General features: G+C 33.6%; 2 protein-coding genes across 7 annotated transcripts in view; both read left to right on the plus strand.

Moving 5' to 3' along the window:
• The window catches only part of TOR (target of rapamycin), an 81,149-nt gene extending 75,882 nt beyond the window's left edge, over window positions 1–5,267 (plus strand). For all 3 annotated transcript variants that reach the window (XM_088222164.1, XM_088222167.1, XM_088222169.1), the window contains 3 exons: window positions 4,110–4,283; window positions 4,365–4,630; window positions 5,068–5,267. In XM_088222164.1, the coding sequence (XP_088078290.1) occupies window positions 4,110–4,283; window positions 4,365–4,630; window positions 5,068–5,086 (459 nt within the window). In that variant the 3' untranslated portion in view covers window positions 5,087–5,267. The remainder of the gene's footprint in view (window positions 1–4,109; window positions 4,284–4,364; window positions 4,631–5,067) is intronic.
• Window positions 5,268–6,284: 1,017 nt separating this feature from the next.
• Window positions 6,285–23,345, plus strand: LOC110813273 (tRNA synthetase class II (D, K and N) family protein). 4 transcript variants are annotated; one of them, XM_088222170.1, is made up of 15 exons: window positions 6,285–6,756; window positions 6,906–7,049; window positions 7,202–7,311; window positions 8,353–8,464; window positions 8,567–8,638; window positions 10,022–10,113; window positions 10,371–10,491; window positions 12,358–12,480; window positions 16,499–16,694; window positions 16,799–16,986; window positions 17,092–17,163; window positions 17,855–17,953; window positions 18,053–18,133; window positions 19,035–19,092; window positions 19,465–22,867. In XM_088222170.1, exons 1-15 carry the CDS (start codon window positions 6,373–6,375, stop codon window positions 19,638–19,640), a joined length of 2,028 nt encoding a protein of 675 aa, XP_088078296.1. In that variant the 5' UTR covers window positions 6,285–6,372; the 3' UTR covers window positions 19,641–22,867. The 4 variants fall into 4 exon arrangements, with proteins under 4 accessions (XP_088078296.1, XP_088078297.1, XP_088078298.1 ...); XM_088222171.1 differs by lacking the exon at window positions 19,465–22,867 and adding an exon at window positions 22,890–23,345 and having other exon boundaries at window positions 6,288–6,756; XM_088222172.1 differs by having other exon boundaries at window positions 6,620–6,756; window positions 6,874–7,049; window positions 19,465–22,869.
• The last annotated feature ends 1,795 nt before the right edge of the window (window positions 23,346–25,140 follow it).

Here is a 25,140-nt window from a genome sequence, read left to right on the forward strand (position 1 = left end):
CGGAATTGGATAGTTAGGGTTTTGCTGCTGGAACCTCAATAAATTCAACTTTAGTATTAATTGACTTAATTTTCTATTTGGTCAGATTTTTGTTTCTGCATTTGCTGTCAGAAAGCAAAAGCTCTGGCTGAATACCAAAGATAGAAGTACCTTTTAAGTAAAAGCAAAATTTTTTTTTGGCTTCTGATAAAGGTGAAATCAGAAGCTTGAAATAGATGTGTTTGGAATAGAGCTTGTGCTGTAAAGAGTTAATGATGTTTTTAGTTACTATTTATTAATTTTATATTTCACTAACTTATTAACAATATTTTAATTTTTTTTAAATGAAAAAATATTGTAGTAAAGGCACGAAAAGGATTCAACCTGTATAAAAAATCTTTACAAATCTGTTATAGTATTAGTCAAACCCTAAATCCTTACTAGACTAAAGAGGATAACACTTTACTGAAAAACATAGTCTGAAATGGAGTATCCTTGTCTCTTAAGAAAATTTTATGTCCTCAACAGAACTATTTCTTTCTTTATAAATAATCTGTAAATAGCCAAATTTATCTAAAAAAATACCTATAAATAGCCAAATGAATAAGGCTAACACTCTTCTTGAAAGATTCATTCCCATGGATACCTCTCCAAGCCCAAATCTCATCTCTCATTGAACCAACCATTACTCAATTAACTTGCATAAAGTTATATGCCATAGACCAAAGCTGAGAAGCGAAGCACATCATAGAAGAAGATGGCTACCTGTTTCCCGTATCATTCTTACACAAATAATACTTGTTCACGAAGAATATTCCCTTTTTTGTAAGATTATCTGGAGTTGGGATTCAACCTCTTGTCACCTACCATAAAAAATGCCACTCTGTGGAGCTTTAATTTTCCTAATCAGTTTCTATGGTAAGTTCATTGCAACTCTTTCAATCTTTGCTGGATTGAGCTTTAATTTTCCTACTTGTCCAAAAATTGGATTAGATTCGTGTATTCATTTATTTCCCAATTGTTTAGGTTTCTAACCAAATCCACCACCCAAGACCTGTGGTCCTCATCCCACCTGAGAAAGAATTCAACTGTTGCTTCTCTGTTCCTTGCTATGAAGAAAATAGTGGGAAGATGTTGTTTCAAGAATTTTATCTCTGTACCATTCGACTGACCAAAAACTCACCTTGTGCCCTGAATCAATCTTCCATCTAATACACCCTTGAAAATCCTCTCTTCCCATTGTAATTTTCTTCCATTAACCAACCCCATGCAGCCATCTAGGTCTCTTAGAATGCCACTTTTTACTTTTTGTTCCAAATTTTTCTTTGATCACTCTTATCCAAGGTTGTTTCAGTCCTTCAGATGCTCTGGAGTTCTCTATATAGGCATGAGAATATTTTTTATTCTAGCATTAAAAGCATGCAGGATATTACCTTTATGTGTAATGGACCAAGCAGCCATAATAAGGAGAGAAATTGTTTTGCTTCTACACAAACAATTTCTGGAGAGTCTCAGTTGCTCTTTGCTAAAGAGGAAGGTTCTGGTGGTGTTAGGATTTTTCTCTGAAGTTGTTGAATTTCCTCTGATGTCCTTTCAATTAGTAGGTCTGCCGTGTAAGTCCCAGTAGGTGTCTTTCTGTTACCAAGTTATGACAGTGATCATATTTTGGTCTTTTCTTTGCTTTATGTTGTTGGATGAGGACACTCTTCCCAAAGCAATCAAGGCAGATGCCTCAGGATTGTAGGATGGATCTTGCTTTCTCAGCATCACTCGTGTGACTTCCTCACATCTCACTTTAGCAAATGCTTCTCGAAGACTAGGGATTGATCTTTTTGAAAGGTTTTTTCCACGTACTCAATTAGGTTTTTATTGAGACCTATTAAGAATTTGTACCATCGCTTGTGATCAACAAGTTTCTTATAGTATAAAGCATCATCTGGACATTTCGACGCATGTTCTTCAAACATATCCAACTGCTTCCAGTGTTTGTTGGGAATGTTGAAATATTTGACGGCGATAAATTCTCTGTCGTTGGTTATGAAGAAGACATTCAATGTTGAATAGTTCGGATGTGTTTTCGATGTGTGAGTATGGCTTCTTTGCAGCATCCTATGTTTCTACTGTTATTTTATATAGGAAACAATTCTCTCCTATTTTCATTCATTATGGAGTTGAGGAGCTATAACGTATCCTGGTTGTTCTTCGTGTTCCATGCCAGAAAGATTGGGTCTCTGTTTTTTTGGCTGGACTACTTCTCTCGTCAGGTATTTTTCTTTACCTTTCCTAGATATAAAAATGAAAACCAACTGGGACCAATTTAGGTAGTTATGACTGTTTAGTTTGTGAACGGAGATGGAGAAGGATGAGGCATCTGAGGCTCTTCGTTGGTTGATAGGACTTAGAATAATTTCTGATGATGAGCTCCTTTCTCGGCAGCCATAGAGGTTTTGGACCTTTTTTTTTTTTCTTTTAGGCTCTCAAAGGTTGCTTTTCTTACCATGAGAGATTCTGACTGAGAAGTGGTTCATTATATTATGGATGGATTAGCTGGTAACAAATAAAGAAACAATATCAGCTAATAAGCCCCAGGTCAAAGGAAGAATCAAATATCTTATTTATCCTAATTGAGAAGCAATAAAACAGGAAACAAAAGATAACAAATCAAAGAAACAAAAGCCTAAAATAGCAGTCACTCTCCTTTTAATGCTTTGTTGGATCAACCATTGACCTGACCCCAATGTCTCCATCTATTAAAGAAACTTTAATTGTATCCCAAGCCACCAAGTGAAATCTCATATGCTCGCCCGAATCTCCTCACACAAACTGTCTCTAAATGGCCTTTACGCTCCACTCATTAAAATAGTCAAAAGTGACAAGTAATAAATTGGTAGATTTGCAAGAGTACTTTTTTACTTTTTGTAAGTGTTGGTCTTCCAAACTTGTCAACTACTGGATTCTATATAGAGATATCTTTGAATTTGGACCACCCAATTGAGCGCCTGCTTTTCGCTATATCAGCCTCATCTCCTCTAGCTGCGCCTGAACATCTACGTGTAGTCACTAGCCATGCAGCTTTCTCTAATCATGCCTGAATATGTCCAGCCAGCAAGAATATTGGAGGTTACGTCTCAATCTACCAGCACCAACTTTCCAATAAGAAGCTCAACACAAACAATGGCGAATTTTAACTGTTTGACCGCCTATCCGCTTCAAGGGTAAAGATTACTTGAGTTGGTCACAATTAATTCGAATCACTCTCTTGATTCAAGGGTTGAGAAAAATTAAGCCAACTACTGGGCACTGGATCAGAGATAGGAGATCCCACTCTTGATGCTAGGGATGAGGAAGATTCTATGATTGTGTTTTGGCCCTGGAATTCTATGGCACCAGAGATCAATAAGCCAGCTATATGACTGGTATTCAATCCAGGAGACCTATTCCAAGGGGCAAGATACAGTGCAAATGTATGATCTAGTCATCAAAGTGTGGACAACCAAACAAGGTAACATAACAGTTAGAGAGTATTTAAACCTTTTGAAGGGCATATTGTAGGAGCTCGACCAGTATCATAGTATCACTATGGAAAACAGCAAATACACAGCCGTGTAAAAAAAATTTATTGAAAATGATAGAGTTTATCAATATATGGCAGGACTTAATAAGAAATATGATCAAGTAAGAGCCCAGATTATGGGAAAAGAAGAGATGTCGCCTCTCAATGAAGTAATATCCTTAATCAGTGCAGGGGAAAGTAGGAGGAGAGTTATGTTTGAATTTCGTACAACTGATAAGTAAAGGTTCTAAATCTCAACAGTTAGAGAAGAATCCAAGTCACAGTGCGATCTCCGCTGCTGGCAGGGATAAGAGTGTTATCTTGTGTTATAATTTTCCTTATTTTGTCCTTTCAATTATGCTTGCTTTTCTACTGATATTTTGTAGAGATGAAAGTTTCCTGTGTGGCTTAGTTTCCTCTTTGAGTTCTATTTTTTTCCCGTACTTTAGCCTATAAATACCCATTTACAAGTTCTATGGGCCTATGAATACTTATATACAAGTTAACAACAGTTACAATGCTGATAATATTTTTGCTCTATTCTTCATCAGCTGATTATTAATACTTCTCTTTTCAGGCCTTTGTTCATGATCCTCTCATTAATTGGCGTCTTTTCAATTTCAATGAAGTCCCACAAATGTCAGTGTTTTCAAGCACTCATGTTCCTCCTGTTGTGAATGCCGAAGAATCTGCTCAAAATAGGGAGCTTCTTCAGCCTCAACGGGGTGCTCGTGAAAGGGAGCTTCTACAGGTTTTACAATACACCAAACATGGATCATTTTTAACAATTCCATGATGTATGATTTTCATCTAACTGATTTTCATCTGTTAGGCTGTTAATCAACTCGGTGATGCTAATGAGGTTTTGAATGAACGTGCTATCATTGTGATGGCTCGTATGAGTCACAAACTGACAGGACGTGATTTTTCTTCGTGTTCTTCATTATCTCCTGGATCTATGCAATATGCTGTGGACCACAGTACATTGATCTCTGGTGACGCTCGTGAAGTCGAACATGGTTTGTCTGTCAAATTGCAAGTTCAAAAGTTGATTGGCCAGGCTACATCTCATGAAAATTTGTGCCAAAATTATGTCGGGTATGAAAATTTCAAATTCTCCTCAGTACAGTAGACATGCAGGCAAAGCTTATTTATGAACATTTATGTTTGCAAATGATAGTTTTTCTCTATTTTTTGGCCAATCGAATTAGTGGAGTCAGGTTTTGGCTGTTATCAGGTCAGAGATGGAAAAATAAAAAGTGTATTATTAAAGTATCAGAATTAAGTTGCTACTGTTAGAGTCATGATTTCTAATTTCAATATCCTAAACTTCATAGTTAGTGTTACTAATATCAAGTTGCTTGTAGTCTGAACAAAATTTATGTTGAAACAAGTTTGGCAATCTAGGTGGTACTCCAAAATTATCCGATCAATTTTGTCGATATAAGCTGCTCTGTCAGTTTGTACACTAATTATTATTGTTATTTTACTTTCTATCAAACGTTACCCATATTTTGTTTTTCTTTTTTTCTCAGATGGTGTCCTTTCTGGTAAGCAGCAGAAGATATGTTGATACTGTATGTATATAATGTACATAGCTGACCCAGCAGTGATCAATAGTGCTAATTTATTGTGCTAGTATTCTCTTGTAATCTGTAATTTGATGTATATCGATACTGCTGCATTGGTAATGTATAGACACTACACCAATTAATGAAACTCTTTTTTTTTTTTTTTTTTTTTTTTTCTTCTTTTTTCTTTCCTTCTCGTGTGAATGCTACATTTGTAAGCTGTTGTCTCATGAACAGTGCTAATTATTTCATCTACTTGATAATTCTGCATGAGAATTCTATACAGTGGGTCCGAGCTTGCAGTTTTAATTTTAAGCAATGGTTTTTTAGCCCCCTTAATTATGGTTTTAAATTTTGTTACTTCCCAAGGGTTTTAAGGGTATGAAAACTGGCTTTTTACAGTTAAAATGTTTGCAAGTTTGAATTTACTGTAATTCTTTTACCTGGTGAATTGAGTGCTTCTGGAAATTAATGTTGGGTGCATTTGGTGTATTAACATCAGTTTTTAGTAAATTAGATTTAACATGGTATAACCTATTTTTAATTAATACAACAAATGGATGCAAACACCTCTGATTTTTTTCTCTAGAGAGAGTAAAAATACATTTCATTTCTTAACAAACAGCACATGGTGCAGTGATGAAATTTGAACATCTTATTTGAAAGTTGTAAGCTTGAATATGATTGTTAACGTATTTTAATTACTATTTCAATAGATGATAGTAAAAGTAGTGATAGCTATATATTACTTCCATTTGTATAATGTGTTTAGAAATTTTTAACACTCAGCGTGGTAGATCTCTTTTACAGTAAAGGGCCAATGGAATTTTGTTTGCTACTCGGTCTCAATGTATGTGTATTATTCAAATAGAATATTACTGTATGTAATTGTTATTATTTCAATTAAATTCAAGACGAGATGGTAAGTGTATATTATACAAACCTATATTTATAATTTAACTACTTTTAATTTCTCTAACTTTAAACTTTTAGAGTGTGTTTAAATGACTTTCGAGATGATTTATTATTATTATATTATGTTGTATGATAATGGTAAAATTATATTATTTTTAGAAAAATTATATATTAATATAAAATAATGGCTAACTGTTTTTTTTTTTTTTTTTTTTTTTGGCAGTACTGATTGTAATTTATAAATAAATAAATAAATAAAAGAAAAAAAAAACATACATTTTCGTTCCGCCTTGACGCAATCCCTTTGAAGCCTTCTCTATCTTCCTCTCTTCTCTCGATCTCTGTATCCTAACAATGTCTCTTCTTCTGAAGTCAGTACCTCTCCTCCCTCTGCGGCTCAGATCCTTTTCTCTCTTCATCCATGGCACCATCCTCTTAACTGCAAAACCAGTACTTACGACCAGAACAACTGTTTTCTCTATTTCGGCTTCCGCCTCTCTTTATCCTCCTCATTCTTCTTCTTCTTCTTCTTCTTCTCCTTCCGCTGAAGCTCCATCCAGACCACCAGCTTCTCTCAAGGACGCATCACTGCACTGGGTCTCCAGGACCGCCTTCTGCGGCGAATTGTGCACTGAAGATGTGGGCAAAAGGGTCCGCCTCTGCGGGTGGGTTGCGCTCCACCGGGTCCATGGCGGCCTCACTTTTCTCAATCTTAGAGACCATACTGGAATTGTCCAGGTATAGACTTAATATACTCGAGCTCTGCATAATTTGCTATCTACGAATGGGCTTTGTAGATGAATAACCGTTGCTTTATTTTTATTGATTTTTTTTTTTTTTTTTTTCTGGAATAAGTAATTTTTAGTGTCGAAAATGTTGAGTGGTAGGTTACGACACTTCCCGATGGATTCCCCGATGCACATTCCACTATCAATGACTTGAGGCTTGAGTATGTGATCGCTGTGGAAGGAATTGTTCGGTCTAGACCAAAGGAGTCAGTCAATAAGAAAATGAAAACTGGTTTAATAGAGGTATATTTCCATCATTTATATAGTTTCTTCAACTTGGGTTTTCTTGTTTTTTAATCCACAAAAGTAAGGTTATATCTAGAAAAAAAAGATTAGAACTTTTGTTAGAATTATTATGAAAATTTTGCACATTGATTAGAAAGGATGAAATCTAGGTTGCTGCAGAGCATGTTGAGATCTTGAATGCTGTGAAAACAAAGCTCCCATTCTTAGTTACTACTGCAGATGATGTGAAGGATTCTGTTAAGGAGGATATCCGGTTGAGGTAGCTGGCTTTAGTTGCTCTCAGTTCATTTGGTGATTTATGACTTATGCTGGACTGACGATATGAATGGTTGATCTTTTATTTTTATGTATGTGCTGAGATTCAATTTGTTTTCTTCTTTTCCTTCATGGCATTTCTGATTTCTAGATCGGGAATTGGGGTTTTAACTCTTTTTTGTAATTGAATTATTTTCCAAAATATTAAAACATTGAGCAGTTAAAGATACAAGTCAACTTTTCTGCTACAGTTGAATTAATTATTCTGCATTTTCAGTAAATATTGTACTTGTGAATTTCAGAATCTTTGTGAAATGCTCTTCTAAGTTATCAAGCGTAACAGTTTATTTGCTGATACTGTACCATGCTGCTATTGATTTCTTCTCTCAATATCTGTTGAAAATCTCTCTATTTTCATATGCAAATTCCATCAAGGAAATTCGATTGTCATTTTCCATCTATATTATCTCTTGTTAATTTGGTATCTCTTGAGTAAAATCCTTGTTTCTTTTTTGACCTTTGTGATTCATCCAGAGTAGATGAGAATTTTTTTCGGTAGAAGATGTCTATAGAAATTTCCTATTCAATCTTCAAGTGTGAACAATTATAGGTTCTCTGTAATTAGATACATACCTCATATTTTTATTTCAAAAAAAAAAAAAAAAAAAAAGGTTCTCTATAATTAGGAAATGTAGGAATTTGTGGGCTTTGGTCCGAGGCTGCCCAAAGGTTTTGAGTCCCCTTTATCTGGATAGAGTTTAGGACAATGAGCTATCTTGCTTTCTTGTAACTTTGTAGTTGATATGAATGCGTGGGTTCAACAAGTTACTTGCCAGTGTTTTTTCTTCATTTTATTTAGTGTCTTCCATGGAGATAGGTTAAAGGGATGAAACCATGTTAATTAGTATATCTCTTTTTCCTCACTTTGTGCGTGACTTCGTAGCAATTCTCCACATGGTAATCTTTTTTTCTTGAATTATCTGGAACTTTTCTGCTTAGATTCCTTTCAAGTTTCAGAGAATAAAGCTATAACACTTGTTGGTAGGTACCGATGCCTTGATTTACGCCGGCAACAAATGAACTTTAACATAATGTTGCGTCATAGAGTGGTTAAACTCATCCGAAGATATCTAGAGGATGTTCATGGCTTTGTGGAGGTATTGTCCTAAGAGTTTCATTTTTTCTTCACGTCAAAGTTTCTTTCCAGTTAGTTGGTTCATACTTTCTTTTGATCTTAACCTTTCGTGTCTGTAAGGCAGATTGAAACTCCAGTACTGTCTCGATCAACCCCAGAAGGTGCTCGAGATTATTTGGTACCCTCAAGAATTCAGGTGCTCTACATTCTGAAAGACCTACTTACCTTCATATAGCATCCTGGAACAGGCTCAGGAAATGTAAAAAGTTATCAAGCAGTCCTGGGATTCACTTGTGAAATTATTAACTGCATCTTTTGTTCAAGTCGATCTCTGTTTATTTATTAGTACTGGAACTATATATAAAATTTACTCATAACCCTAGTAACTCACTGGTGAAAGAGAGGAATCGAATTGAACAAAATGTTGGACAAGGTTTCCTGAAGAGTTAGTACTGTGTGTGTCCTTATCATGTGGCCAATTTTGATCTTCGTGGGTTCTGTTGCCTCTCAATTTTTTACTTAATTTTGTTTTAGATTTCTTCTTTGTGAAGTCTCTAGGAGGATATCTTATTCTCTATCATTGTAATTCATAACTTTCTTATTCCTAATAATACTTCTTTTTCTTGAAAAGAAAAATCCTGTATCATGCGAACAGTGGAAAATTCTGTTGGCCCTTAACTAATAAGTGGCCCGGCCATTGGACCTTTGGATCTTCAAGTGATAATTAATTTGATAATGCAGATACATAGGGAATCTGAATAAGATTAGGAAGAAGAACATGATAAACATTCTGTTACAAAGATTTGAACCTTAGTGAAGGAATAGTTGCATGAAGTTTTCTCAGGTTTTCGTGAATTCTACTCAAAGTCAATTGAAACTATTTCAACTAATAAATTTGTGTTTAGTTCCCCATATTTCATTATAAGTAATTAGGAATTCAAAATAATGTTATTATACTTTTATTTATCAGATTGAAAGTCTATAATTATTTAGAATTTAGTTTTAACTTGTTAATGGATATAAAACTATGAAACTTGAATTTTGATGGACTATATTTTTTCAATAAAAGAATTTTCAGATTATCCATCTTCTATTGTTAATGGATGAGCTTTCTCTTGAAATGTACCATTATTCCAATTTTCACTTTTTGATAGTTGAGTTTGCCATCTGAAAAGATTTTTTCTCTGCCTTGGTCTGAATTATGCAATGCTCATTGATACAGTTCTCTCTACAGGCTGATTTTTTTTTTTTTATTTATTTTTGTTTTCCTTATTAAAATTTGAGGTAGGGACTATCTTAGCCTTAAAGGATAAAATATATACTTAAAGGATTTGGATCCTTTATAGTTATTTAAGATTTAAAATTTAATGTCGTTGCAAAAAGACCTGCATGTTACAATCATGGATATACCTGCACATGACAATCATATGCATACTACTGTGGCGATGTAAATATTTATAAGCCTTGTCACTCTGGTTTTTTTTTTCTTTTTTTGCTTGTCTTTTGGAGTTAGCATTTGTTACTTGGAGTATATTTTTATTGCTTGCAGGTCTGATTCAATTTAATGTGTATTTTGAAGCCAGGAACATTCTATGCCTTGCCTCAAAGCCCACAACTATTTAAACAGATGTTAATGGTCTCAGGCTTTGATAAATATTATCAAATTGCCAGGTAATAATTTTTGCTTTCTGACTTGCGAACTTGTTATCATTCTAGCATGGTGGTTGCTCGCTTAGTTGGTTGGAATTTAGCAGCTTCATCAAGACCATGTTTATTGTTATTTTTGTGATTCAAAACAACAAACAAGCCTTTGCTTATATTGAATTTTGTTCTGAGTACTGCTGAATTGGTTAACTAAATTACGGTTTTGTTAATGGATATTGGATTGGATCATATTCGTTTACTTAAAATATCCCTCTATCTGCCAGATGTTTTAGAGATGAAGATCTAAGAGCTGATAGACAACCTGAGTTCACCCAGCTTGATATGGAACTGGCTTTCACTCCTTTGGAGGACATGCTGAAGCTAAATGAAGATCTGATTAGAAAGGTTTGTATATGTGGGAGATACTTGAGAGGATTGTGTAATGAACCTTCTAATATTTTGTTGGATGAGTTTAAATGAGGAAATAGACAGTAGCTCTGTGAGGTCAATAAATTTACAGGTTTTCTTCAGTGGTTTACTTGTTACGAGGTTTTATCCAATAAATTCCAAACTTGTAATATTAGAAATATATCTGCAAACGGGAGCTGGTGAAAATGTTATGTTGCTTTAGTAAGTACAAGGTTGTGAAGCAGGTTAAATTTGATTTTTGTTGAGCTCTGCTGTGTGATAAAGATTGATTTGGCAATTACTCTTTTTAAAAAAAAGATTCACTTGGCAAGTGCATGTAGTTAGCTCCTAAGTATGATGGTGTTTGTGGTAAACTGTAGCATCAAGCTTAATAATGAAAGTATATTTTATCATGATCAAGTACTGATATGAGTAAAGTAGATTGTGTTTAAAAGTTATATCGTTTTGCATATTAACTAAAACTGACAATAAGATTTGAGATATATTGCGCTTGTACGGTATTTGATGCAGAATTGATTAACTATAGATTATTTAAATAGATTAGAAATCATAGTTTGATTAAAACTACTATATTATTTAGGAGTTTATTGTTGTAGTTTTAGTAACTTTAGGATTTTATTTGATTAGTATTTACTTTTCCTATTTCTATTAGTGATATTATTTATAATATTATTAATACTGATATTTCCCATTTTATTATGGGTAATATTTATAATCTTATTAGTATGAGTATTTTTAAGTTTAATCCTACTTGGGAAAGACTTATTTGACATTCTATAAATATCTTTCTAATCTCTTTGAGATTATCATATTAGTTATTCAATAAAATATGTTGAAAATTTCTCTATTTTCTGGTTCTTTGATACAATTAAACTCTCGAGAGTTCTACGTAAGATTTCTTAAATGTGATGTCTATATTTTTATCTCCCAAATTCCTAATTATACAAATTAACCATAACTCATCCTGCATCAATATTATATGCTTGGGTCCCGATATTTGTTCCCGAGTTTTCCTACGATCAATAACTGTTGATATGCTTGTTGATATCCTGTATTAGGCACTTGTGATATTTGTCTGGTAAGTCTGTCAAGTTAATGCTTATGATAGATTCCTGTTGATTGCTTATTACCCTCTGTTGATTTGCTGATGTTCACTATTTTCTTTTCTCCTTGTTATATATATTTAAGGAAAGTTTTAACATGATCATATTGGGTAAGACAGGTGGTTATCTTGTCATTACTTGTGTCTATAAAATGGTTTATATTTGTTGGATTTGAAAAGTGATGTTCTTCATGGGTTCATTTCTTTGAGGAAATGTTGGGGCACAAATCTGATGATAGGAAGCACATATGTTCTTATGTGCAGAAGAGGTGGGACACAGAGGGCTTTGTTTGTTGCGTTTGACTTGGTCAAGATGACTCTGGACAATTTTTTTTTTTAACCAGGATTTAGCAAATAGTGTGGAAAATTGTGATTAATTTTGTTGACTAGTTGGAATATGCAGTCTTTTGGGATGATAGACTACTAAGGACATGACAAAAGTTCATTATCTTAATGTCAACAAGGATTGATATGGGATATAAAAAAGAAACAGGAATTATATGGCTTAGGACATGGATGCACCTAGCTCTCGAGACCATTCTGTTGGAATTTGTATTTTCTTGACTGGCAGTTAATTAACTACAATATTGTTGAACCTTTTTCTGCTCATCGTCTTTTTCATTTCCCTTCTACCTGGGTTGTGCTTTGTTTTTGTTTTTTTTTTTTTAACTTTCTTAATACATTTAGTTTTGATCTATTTAGATTAAAAAAAGGTATAATTAAAAAAACATGTTTTGTAGGTTTTTCAAGAGATTAAAGGTGTTCAGCTACCAAATCCTTTCCCAAGGCTTACATTCAGTGAAGCTATGGATCGATATGGTTCAGACAGGCCAGATACTAGATTTGCTCTTGAGTTGAAAGATGTGATTATCTCTTTTTTTACTTCTGTTTACATGCATCTTATGATTGTACCACACTGAAATTATCTTTTAACCTTAAAATTTATACAATTCAACATTTATTGAAGGGCATCTTGCTTTGAACTGTGCTACTACACTAATCTAACATTGTGGAATGTTACTAATCTCATTTGTATTTCTTTGGTTTAGTCCTTGATTCCTTTTGGGGATAGATATTACTTATAATGAACTTTTGTTTTATTAGCTCAAGAAAAGCAGGGATGCTAGAGGAACACATTTCTGGGAGCCAGCAAGAGTGCCTAATAGAATTAAAAAACGAGCTTGAATGAGCGATGTTTTCTAACGAGAGTAATTGGAGACAAAAGGCAAAAATCAAATGGGTAGAAGTAGGGGATGCTAATACATGCCTATTCCATTGCATGGTTAAAGGCCGTAGAGTTAAGAGTGTGACCAAGGAGCTAGAGCTTGAAAATGGGCAAGGGGAAGGAGAGGTGGGGCTATAGGTAAAGAGATCACTCAGTTTTACAGAAAGTTGTATATGGAAGAAGCCTCGTGCAGACAATTTCTGGAGGGAATTGATTGGGCACTGATTAGAAGGGATACAGCAGAATGGCTAGAACGATAGTTTGAGGAGCAGGAAATAAGTAGGGCATTGTGCAATTTAGGCAAGGACAAATCACCTATGCCCAGACAATTTCTATACAGTTTCTCAAAGTTGTTAGGACATGGTGAAAGGGTTTTTAGTGAGAGTATTTGTGGACTTTTATTTAAATGCCACCATATGGAAGAGTATGAGCTCCACCTTCATAACACTAATCCCGAAAAAAGACAAGTTCACAAAGGTCTCATACTATTGCCCAATAAGTTTAGTGAAAAATGTATACAAAGTAATTAAAAAAGTCCTTTATCGAAAACTTAGTGAGATATTGGATACTGAATTTTGCTAAACCAAAGTCTAGAGATGAGAATTGGAGCGAATGGCCGGCTAATGCATCCAGTCCACTCCAAATAGAGCAGTAAAGACCAGTAATTAATAAGGTTACTGGGTGAGTGTGGGTAGAAAGTTATAAATCTGCAATGGGTATAGAACGAGTATTGATTTAGTCATTTATCTGTCTTTCACCTGCTTCACCTTGCCCCACTGTATATATAATTAATAATTTTATTTTTATCTTTAATTTTACTCAAACTAATTAATTTTTGATTAATAAATGTTTAATATTGTATATTTATAATATTAGTTTATATTTATTATTAAGTATTATATTTAAATATTATTTTAAATCATATCTTGTTTCGGTTAATATTTAATATTTTTAATTGAATTATTTAAATATTTTATAAAATTTTTTAAAATTAAAAAAAAGGTAAATGGGGTGAGTAATGGTAGGAAATTTTACCTGGAGGGCGAGTGATCAGTAAATAATTTTTTATCCGCTATGAATATGGAGTAGGTATAGATTTATATTTTTATTAATGGAGCTGGTATGGGAATTGACATACCTGCACCATACTCACCTCGTGTTCACCCCTACCAAAGTTCCTCCATGGAAGATAGACAAATGTTCAATGCTAGTCTAGCAGTCAACGAGGTGGTGGGTTGTATTTGGAGGTCAAATGAGGCAGGGCTAGTCCTCGAGTTTGATTTCAAGAAAGATTATGACGGGGTCAGTTGAAGATTTCTTGAAGGCATTCTAGAGCATAAGGGATTTGGCCCAGGGGGAGGAGGTGGGTTCAAGGAAGTCTATTATCAATTTCACTTACGGTGATAGTGAAGGGAAAACCACAAGATTAGTTTCAAGCAACGAGAGGATTAAGGCAAGGGGATTCCTTTTCTCCCTTATCTTTACACTTGTGGTTGATGTGTTGAACAGGATGTTGACAAGAGGAACAGAGAGAGCTATCATGTAGGGGTTAGAAGGGAAGGACCGGATAGAAGTGTCACATTTACTGTTTGCTGGTGATACAATCTTTTTTTCAATGAAAAGTCCGTTGGAAATGCATTCGCTCTTATTCAAGTGTTTTGACTTATTTCAGGTTTGAGAATCAACTTGGCTAACCATCTCTCACTGGGATAAATGTGGAGGATGACATTTTCAAGCACTTAGTGGCATTAATAGGATGTATTAGATCAGTATGGCCTGTTATATACCTAGGTGTCTCTTTGGGAGGTAATTCATGAAGTAGAAGACAAGGTATCCAAATGCCTAGAAAGTTGGAAAAAGCGCTATTTTCTTTAAGGGGAAAGAAATATTTTCTTTAGGGGGAAAGGTTACTTCAATTTATGTCTGCCTTTCTAGCATTCTCATATACTTATCATTGTTCAGGGTGCTCATGCGAGTTGCAAAGATAATAGAGGGGGCACATGGAGAGGTTTTTGTGGACCAGAGTGGTGGAGAGATAGGTATCACTTAGACAAGTGAAAGGTTTGTTGTCAGTCCAAGAGTTCATGGGGATTAGGTATTAGGAATCTTAGGTAAAAAACATATCTCTATTGGCTAAATGGATTTGGCACTTTATCTATGGGACAAACTGTGCCGGAAGGTGATGAATGGTGTTCAGTTGGATGGTAGGGACGGCTGGGATGCCAGAACAGGAAGATCTATATCCTGTAGCAGTCCCTAGAAAGCTATCTCCGAAGTTTATGCACTATTCCTTCCCTTAACCAGATTACAAGTGGAAGATGGCTCTAAAGCCATGTTTTAGGAAGGCACATGGGTAGGGTGGCAACTGTTGGCCACACATTTTCCCTGACTGTTACATTATCCTTTAGTCCCAATGCATCTGTTTCATACTTCATATCCATATCAGAAGGAAGAGTTGCATGGAACCTCTACTTTAAATGTAACCTAACCGAAAGGGAGGCTTCTGAAATGCAAATCTTATCAACCCTGCTAGAGCCAATTCAGATTGCAAATCAACCAGACACCAAAGTTTGGACCCTAGAACCCTCAGGCTTATACTCTTGCAAGTCCTTCGATCACCTAAAAAAATACAATATCTAGCCATTTCCCTATTGCAGTATTTACGTGGATAGCTATCCATCAAAAGCTTAACATCAATAAGATGTTAAAAGTCTGTAGGCCTCTGGCACTGTCCCCGAATATCTGTGTTATGTGCTGTAAAGGAGAGAGATGCACATCTTTTCTTTCATTGTAAGAATTGAAGTTGTGGGCCAAACTCATTGATCTATTTGGTCTTTATTGGTTTGTCCCTACGACAGTTGAGAGAAACGGAAGGGTGCAAAGTTCCCATGGCAAGGGGTGATATTTGCAGGATTATGTGTGATTTGGCTGGAAATAAACAGCAGAATTTTTTATGACCGATGTTCTTCTTTCCAGGAGTTGTGGGATAGGGTTACATTTTTTTCTATATTATGGAAGAAAAGTCGCAGGAAATATTCTGAGATAGCCATCTCAGAGCTTCACCTGGATTTCTGAACTCTTTGTTTCTATTTCTTAGAGTATTTTCGTTCATGTTTTTTTTTCTAATGCATCTGATACAATTCTTTGGGGGATCTCTTGTTCTCTGCATTTACTTTTCTCTCTTATTCTAATAAAGCTTTCTTTCGATTAAAAAAATTAATGCACTTCTGTTTGCTATATTACTTGATAAGATGTGTTATTCTAAAGAATATTGTTTCCTGAGGAAACACAACCACCTAGGCTACCCATGCTCTAGGTTGGTAGCCTTTCCATTGGCACTAATTACAGCCAAGCAAGGATAATCTAAAACTCACAAGGAAGAGATCAAGAGTTTCTAAATCCTAATGAAACTTTAAATCTCCTAAATCTAGTTAAACTTACCTAGCGTAAACAATTTAAAAACATGCAAAACACTAAGTTTCATACCTATTCTAAAAACATTTAATGATCTTTCAGTTTGACTTATTCTGATTGCACAACAAGTACTCTGTAAAGTTCAAAACAAAACAAATGCTTCTATTTGTTCTTATAGTAATGTTTTCTCCAATATCCTTTTCAAGTGGATGATAAAGTAAAGAGTTTCTTTGGAGCTGCAGGTGTCTTACATATTTGCGGAGTCCCCATTTAGGGTTTTTTCAGATGCTGTTAAAAGTGGAGGAATTATCAAAGCATTATGTGTACCTTCTGGTGCTAAAAGTTATTCAAACACAGCTCTCAAGAAAGGTGATATTTACAATGAGGCAATCAAGTCTGGTGCAAAGGGTTTGCCTTTCCTGAAGGTGTTGGATGATGGTAAAGAGAATACTTTTTCTTTCCCCACCTAATAATTAATTTCTTCATAGGTTATACTAAGGTTCCAGTTTTTCAGCGTTGATGTGTTTGGAATATTCTTTCAGGTGAAGTTGAGGGAATTCAGGCACTAGTTACTAGTATGAATCCAACAAATAAAATAGACTTATTGAGACAATGTGCAGCAGGGCCAGGTGATCTTATACTGTTTGGCGTGGGCCCTCATGTATCAGTGAATAAAACTCTAGATCGACTTAGGTTATTTGTAGCCCATGAACTTGGTTTGATTGATGATGTAAGTTTCTCACTAGCCTATGATCTTGAGTATGTGTAACCATTTTTTTTGTTTTGTTTTTTCTTTTCCTCATCCTACTGATTTGGACTGGTTCTGATATTTTAGACCAGGGATTCAATTCTATGGGTGACCGACTTCCCAATGTTTGAGTGGAATGATTCAGAGCAGAGGCTTGAGGTATGTCCTATACCATAATCTGTTTCTAGCAATTATGGTATGATTAATTTGTTTTCCCTCATTAAACTCTCCTTGATGGTGTGGTTCATGATGGTATTATCGACATAATTATTTTCCTTTCACTTCTTGCTGTATGTTTTCAATTTGTTAGGTGGTAGGTAGATTTCCACTATACTAAATTTGAAAACACTGTTGATATTAATGCGATAGATTGAGGTTGTGTTGTTTTCTCTTTATAAGGTCAATGAGGTTTTGTTCTGTCTCTCTTTCTCTCTCTCTCTCTCTCTCTCTCCTCCTCTCTGTGTGTCGAATTGCCTTTGTGCAATATCAATATGATTATTTAGTTTGGTACCTTAAATTGGGAAATGGTGAACTTTATTCTATACCTGCAAAACTAGTGGGTTTTGATTTCCTTTTAATATTTCGGTTGGATGCCATAACATCAACATTTCAGAATAATTGAGGAGTTGTCTGTTTGCCTACCCTGCCAATCCTATTTCTTGCAGTTTACTGGTCATGGTTAGCCGTGACTTGGATGAAAGAATTTTCTTAGTTGTGATTGAGAAGATAATATTTTTCACTTTCCTCCTGTTTTTCTTTGTGGTTGTTTTCTTTGTATTTTTTGCAAGATTTTGGTCTAATTAGGGTAATATTGTTTCTTTAGTCGTTAAGTGGATGCAGTTTCTTGCAGGCCATGCATCACCCATTTACTGCGCCGAACCCGGAAGACATGGAAGATCTTTCCTCTGCACGTGCTCTTGCTTATGACATGGTTTACAATGGAGTTGAGGTGATTACCTAGTTTTCCTTCTAAGATCAATAAGTTCTGAACTTTTGTTGGAATTTAGTATAAAACAAATATAATGTTTGCCTTTGTTTTTGGTGTAAGATTGGCGGAGGAAGTTTGAGAATTTACAAACGTGAGGTGCAGCAGAAGGTTTTGGAGATTGTTGGCATCTCTACCGAACAGGTAAGGGATATTGAAAATGTATTTTCCAGGTCCTTTATAATTCTAGAAAAAGGAAAAGCTTCAACCAAATTAATTGAATCCATAGTAATAAGTAAGATACTAATGGAATCTAGATTTTTTTCTTGGAGCCATACGTATCAACATTCATAATCAGTGGTTTGTTCCATATTTATTGCTATTTATCTATATACATATATATATCTACCTCTTCCTTCAGATGCCATAACATCAAAATGTCAGTAGTGCACAATGTTTGAGGATTTATCTCCAAGCTCAGAATGAAAATGCATATTCCTCAACTTGAAAAGTGTTGGAAAACCCCTCAATCTTTTATCTTAATATTAGGAAATTAATCTTCCTAAAATATGGTATTGATTAATTTTCTCCAAGCTAGGAATGAAAATTAAGCTCTTAGGTTAAATGAAAAGTACATATTTGACCTAAGTCAGTAGGAATGAAAAGCACATATTTAACCTAAGCTAGTAGGAATGAAAATTAATTTCCTCCAAGTGTATAATTTTCTCCATGCTAGGAATGAAAATTATGCTCTCCAGTGATCAGTTTTGACCTGTATTTGATTCAATATGAAATTGTCACAGCCATATTGCTACTAGAACAAAATGCCTACCAACTGGGATTGACTGGTTTTGCTAAAATGACTTATACACTTATTTTTGGCATTTTTCAGTTTTAGTTATTGTCTTTTCTGGAGAAATGAAAAGCTCGACATATGAGTGAAGTGAACCTAGTATTTTTTTTGACGGGATATTTTTCTGGGAATGATCTTTTTGATATGCTGGAAATGTTCTTCAGCACGTCATAGGTTATATACCACCTTTCATTTTCCAGCACTACGTCCCTTGACATCATCTTAAATGGTGATATGCTATCTTGTGTGCAGGCTGAAGCAAAGTTTGGCTATCTTTTGGAGGCTTTAGAGATGGGTGCGCCTCCACATGGTATGGAATTTTTACTAGGATGCATCTTTTAATGTCTTGTTTGGTTTAATATTTAATCTACTTCAATTCTTTTTCTTGACCTCGACTGTTTGATATTTGGTTTATATTTTATTCTACTTTCGTTGTATTTCTTGACTTTGTTTAATATATAGGAGTATGTTGAGCTTGTTAAAATATAATGAAGTTAGATGTGCTATCAACTTAAATGCTATCTTTAGCACTTTAGGTAGGGTAGTAAAAATAAGGTTAGGTAAGATATTTATATGTAAGATTTTTATTTTAGATATGTTTGAGATAATTGGGTGAGGAGATGAGTAGGATATTACAAAAGATCATTTTCTTAATTCATAATCATAACGGTGGCGGTAACAGGGGCAGGCACAGAGGCAGCAGCAGCAACAATGGTGACAATAGTGGAGGTGATGGTGATGGTAGCGAGGATAGTAATTGTAAAAGCAGTTGTGGTGGGATTAACTATGGGGGTGGGCAGTTTTGGGGTTGATAGTAGAGGCAGAAGTCATGGGAGCGACAACGATGACAATTTATAATAGCAGTAGCAGTATCAATGTCGGTGCGTTGGCAACGATGGGTTGGTGGGTAGATAAGTGCTTATTTACCTCTCTGGGTTAATTGTTTTACCTAGGCAGGTAATGTTTCTATTATGGAGTGAAAAATACTTTCTACTTCAAGGTTGAATACTGGATCCTACCCATGAAAAATTTCTTAAGTAAACATTTGGTTAGTGGATAAGAGATCTTACCCACCCTTTGGCCTTACCTAACCTTACTCTATTCTTGCAACTTATCATATTAAATATTGAGCAATATGTTTAATAATAAAGTTGGATTATTTTTTATGAACATTAACGCTAAATATATAAATTAAGACTCAATTTTTTTCAAAAAGCATAATTTTGCACTTGAGCATTTGGTTTTGCAATTCTTTTTTCCAATCCAAACGATGTTTTGAGATCAATGCGATAATATAAGACTAAGTTTGGTACGTCGGATAAAGTAAGATAAGGTGTAGATAAGGCTCCTTTGTCCTATCTAATAATTGGAAGTATTTAATAGGTATGATAAATCACTACGTATCGTAGGGTGAGTAGTGTTATTTGCCTAAAGAGATGTGAAAAAGCATTATCCATCTAGGTAGTGCTTTAAAAAAGAGTAAAATTACTCTTTATAATTTTTTTTCCTTCTACATTTATCATTTAACGAGAATACCTCAATCACCACCCCTTACTGCTACAACTAGTGCTACCCTTATTACCATTGTCACTAAAACCACCACTCTCGCTGCTGTTGTTATTACTCACCACCATCAGTGCGACCATATTGTATTGTCGTCATAGCCACCTTTATGTTCAACCTCACCACCATTGCAACCATCATTTCACCACCACTATTTTCACCCTAGGACCACCTTTGGCATTGTTGATTTTTCTATTTTCACCATCACTGCCATTGCACATGCCACCACCACTTCTGTTGTCATGTTGACTACGCCTATTGCTACCATTACCACTCTTTTACCATCACCACCGTCCTTACCATTGTCTTTGCTACCACTGCCAACGTCACTTTCATCATTATCTTAACCCATCACTGATGTCATGTTTGTCGACATTAATACTGTTTCTACCATTACTTGACCTGCATCCGCCACCAGTCTGCCACCTCTATTTTTGCCAACAATGTTATTGCCATCACAACCTTTGTCTAAGTCGTCAGCACTCTCCCCACCCATGCGTTGCTACTAACATCACCATCACCACCTACTATCACCACCAATTTTAAATATAAACTAAGACAAATTTCAATATGAATTAAGAAAACGATTGTAGAGTAAGAATCATAGAGTAATACCAAACAGATTGTAGAGTAAGAATCACATGTATCAGTAGTTTACTCTACTTTAGCCAACTACCTTATCCCATCTAATTTACCATCCTACCAAAGTACCAAATGTATCGTAAAATTTATGAAAAAAACTTATATAAGACCATAGACTAGAGTGTGTTCATGGGGATTGTCAGGGTCTCTACTAATGAATCTAGTTGTGTGACAATATTCATGAGAAGCTGCAAAAGTTCTTGAGTGTTTGAGTTTTTCTACCTGTACTAATCTTCAATGAAAATTAGGATCTTTAGGGGAGTACTTTGTGATCTATTGAGTGTGAAAGTACTCGAAACTTTCATTAAACTTTTTCACACATAATATTTCCATTTTAAAGCAATTCTAGTTGTGATAATTTCTGGACTTTTAGGAACTACCTTTCTTTATCTGATTCTGAGACTGAAGTCAACAACACTCACAACTTAATACATATAGAGCAGAATATTAGATATACCACAATAATATACATAACTTCATAAGAGCATAAGAAAACAAAATCACTTATCTCCCTAAAGCACAACTTAATTTTTCTTTGCTCTTTGGTAAACCTTGCAAAAGATGTTATCTTCATAATTATAGAGTCCTTAACAGTGATTTTTCTCTTAATTTCATGTAAATTATCTTAATTTTTCTTCGTTCTTAGGTTAACCTTGCAAGAGATGTTATCTTCTTAATTAAGGACTACCCTGATTTTTCTTTTGATTTGATGTAGATTATCTTATCCACACCGTGATATATGGAAAATAGTTCAAGATGCAAAATTTTTTTTGGTCTTATAGCAATGGTTAGCTTCATGCACCAAAATTAAGTTGCTTTCTACAATCCATTGAATCGTAGTTCATTCAGGATTTAGAAATCCTTGCAGAGTGTCAGGGACAGACATCAAACCTAGATGATCAAGGTGGGAACAAGTATCAACTGGACTAATTATGCGTATGGTTCTTGAACTTTAGAAACATAACTTGTCATTCGAGTCTATCTGGAGCATTTGGTTTGGTAGAAACATATTACCTTTGAATACACATCACATTTTGGGATCTATCGGATAACATTAAAATAGCTATAACATTATTTTTTTAAAAAAAGCCCTAATATTAAGGAAAATAACTAAATTTTGAAATATCATAACTTCATATTTTAGTGTCTGTCTGGAGAAATTCTTTTAGAAGCTATGTAACTTTTCAAGATCTATGTGATTAAATTAAAACAACTATGACATTAAGAAAACAGCTACTGAGCAATGGACAATAAAACTCATAATGATAGATGTTTAAATGCTCTAACTTTGTATTCGAACGAGGAATTGTTATACTGAGTACAAAGCTGTCAATCATATTGCAGACTCAATCTTCTCATATACCCACATAAACAAGTTATTTTCTTCATGTTTTTATACTTGATTCTTTTTGCGAATACTTGATAAATTAGTGTCAAAATCAAAAGAGTCTAGGTTCAAGCCTCTGAGACTCACTCTTCTCTTATTATTACCCACCCAAACAAATTATTTCACATAGTTATAGCATGAGGCAGCGGTCTGATGCTTTTAGTTTAGTTGGGGAGCATTGGAAGGGGGACAAGTTAGAATATAAATAATTACTTGAACATTTTTCTGTCATCTTTTTAAGTTATTGGGTTACTTGGTATAATTGTTTTATATAACCTACTACACTCCTATTTTGAACTGGGTGCTATGTTGGAATTACAAATCTGCTCAGCATACCATTCTCTTTCTCAATATTTTTTCTTATTTCTATTCAATTTCAATTCCTATTTTCTGGAATTGATGTTTTGACCTATGCATAATCTTATAATAGAGGGAATTTATTTACATATGGATTGGATTTTCTGGAATTAATTCCTAGAATAAAAAATTTTGCTGGCAATGCTTCTGAAATGCAGGGGGAATTGCATACGGATTGGATAGATTGGTTATGTTGTTAGCAGGAGCTAGTTCCATAAGGGATGTCATAGCTTTTCCGAAGACAACTACCGCGCAATGTGCTCTCACCAGAGCGCCATCAGAGGTTGATCCACAGCAGCTAAAAGATCTTTCAATTTAAAGCCAATAATCTCTCCTGTTTTCAGTACAGAACATATTTCTAAAATCAAGTTTCCAACAGATATTTATATGGGAGAATTTGACTCCACTTCCTTGTTCATGTTATCGGTTCAATTTTAATTAACGAGGGTCTTATTTTTGTATACCTATATTACAGACGCCTTTAAAATGTTATAACAGATAGTAGTAATTTTTTCGCAAAGGGAACCATATTTCTTATCATATGCTCAGTCAAAGAATATGAGCGTGATATTCGATATTATCAAATTCAATAATAATAGTAAGAATTTAAATTCTCTCTTGTATTATATCAAGTGAATTATATATTCATTACTCGACAAAGATCATCTTGCTGACCATGATAAAGCTGAACTTTTTGATTTATTTACAAATAGTTAATTTATGTGTTAATAAGGGAAATGTATAAAAGTGAAAAACTCTTGAACTATTTTACTTTACTTAATTTGTGTGCTATGTACGATAATAATTAGGCTATATATGATCTTTGTAAACTTTCCATTTTTGTATACGCAGGTGGTGAATGTTATGATCATTTCCATGCCAAGATTTAATTTCTTTTTTTAGACTGAATCAAATTGATGCAATAGTTTGTTTATAAATGCATTCAGTAACAAAAATTGAATAAAAGAAAATTGGAATATGAAATACATATAAATATATAGATCAAATCGATGAGACTATCAAATTTATTCAGGATAGAAAGATTTTTGACTTCCCCCCAGCGTTATACCAAATGAACGACATATTAGTTGTTGGGTAAGATCATTTTACTGATCATGGTAAAATTTAACTCGTTGATTTACTTAAAAATAATTATATGAATTATTAATAAATGACATGCATAAAAAAAATAATTATTAAACATTAGTTCGTTTTAGTCAATATTAGAGAATTAGGTTTTATGTGCTAACGTAAACTTTTCGTTTTTGTATTTGTCATGATCATTAATGCGCCAAGGATGAATTTCTTCCTCAAGTTAAATTAAGTACAAGTAGTAATTTGTTCACAAATGCATTCAGTAATAGAAGCTAAATAAGAAGACTCAGATCATGAAAAATATGTAAACATAAAAATTATCTCGATGAAATTATATTAAAATTCACTAATGATTAAAGAAATTTAACTTATTTTTAGTATTACACTAAATAAATAACAACTTATTTGTTATCTTTTTTTTATAATATCCATTTATGATAATTTAAAAATTATAATGAGTCGCAAATTCTTAAATCTGTGACGTTATATGATATATGTATGTGTATATTTGTGACTTTGAAGAAAAAACATAAAAGATTATTCCGCTTACTCATTTCATTTCCCTATTCCATTATATGAAAATATATAAATCTGTTGGTATATATTTAATTCGTTAGTATGCTTAAGAGTTTGTCTTAATATATGTATATATATATATTTAATTTTAACTCGATTTAATTTAAATTACAATACAAATACCACATATCTGAATTCAAAAAAGAGTTATAGCTCTAAATCAAATTCAAATTATATATTTTTTAAAATCTTTAATATAAGTTTGGATTTTGTGATTGTATTAAAAATTCTGGATTCACTAATACAATGTAAAATAATCAATTGACATTTAGTCTCAATATCCAAATGTTAAAATGAGAATACTTAAGTTATTATTAAAAAATATGTAAATAATTTATTAAGAAAAATTATATCTGTCATTCTCATATATATTATTTTCAATATAGATATTCAAAAGAATAATATAGTATTCTTATCACGGTTAAAAATAATAAATTATACGATAGATATTATAAATTATATAATTTATAATATATATATATATATATATTTTTTAAAAAAATTATAATCTATCCAAAATACAATAGATTGAAAGCTCGATTATTTTTTTAAATATATTATTTTTAAATTTTAATATTCAATATAATAAATTATGTGAAAGAGGTTATAAACTATTTAATTCGTCAAGATCTATTATATTTTCAAAACGAATTATAATAGGTTATTTACATATATAATATTCAACATACAAAACTTTGTAAATTAAAGATGGATCTATTTTTAAATTCTATTATCTGA

The sequence above is a fragment of the Carica papaya genome, chromosome 6 (genome assembly GCF_054855325.1).
Source record: "Carica papaya isolate Zhongbai chromosome 6, ASM5485532v1, whole genome shotgun sequence".
NCBI classification, from domain to species: Eukaryota; Viridiplantae; Streptophyta; class Magnoliopsida; order Brassicales; family Caricaceae; genus Carica; species Carica papaya.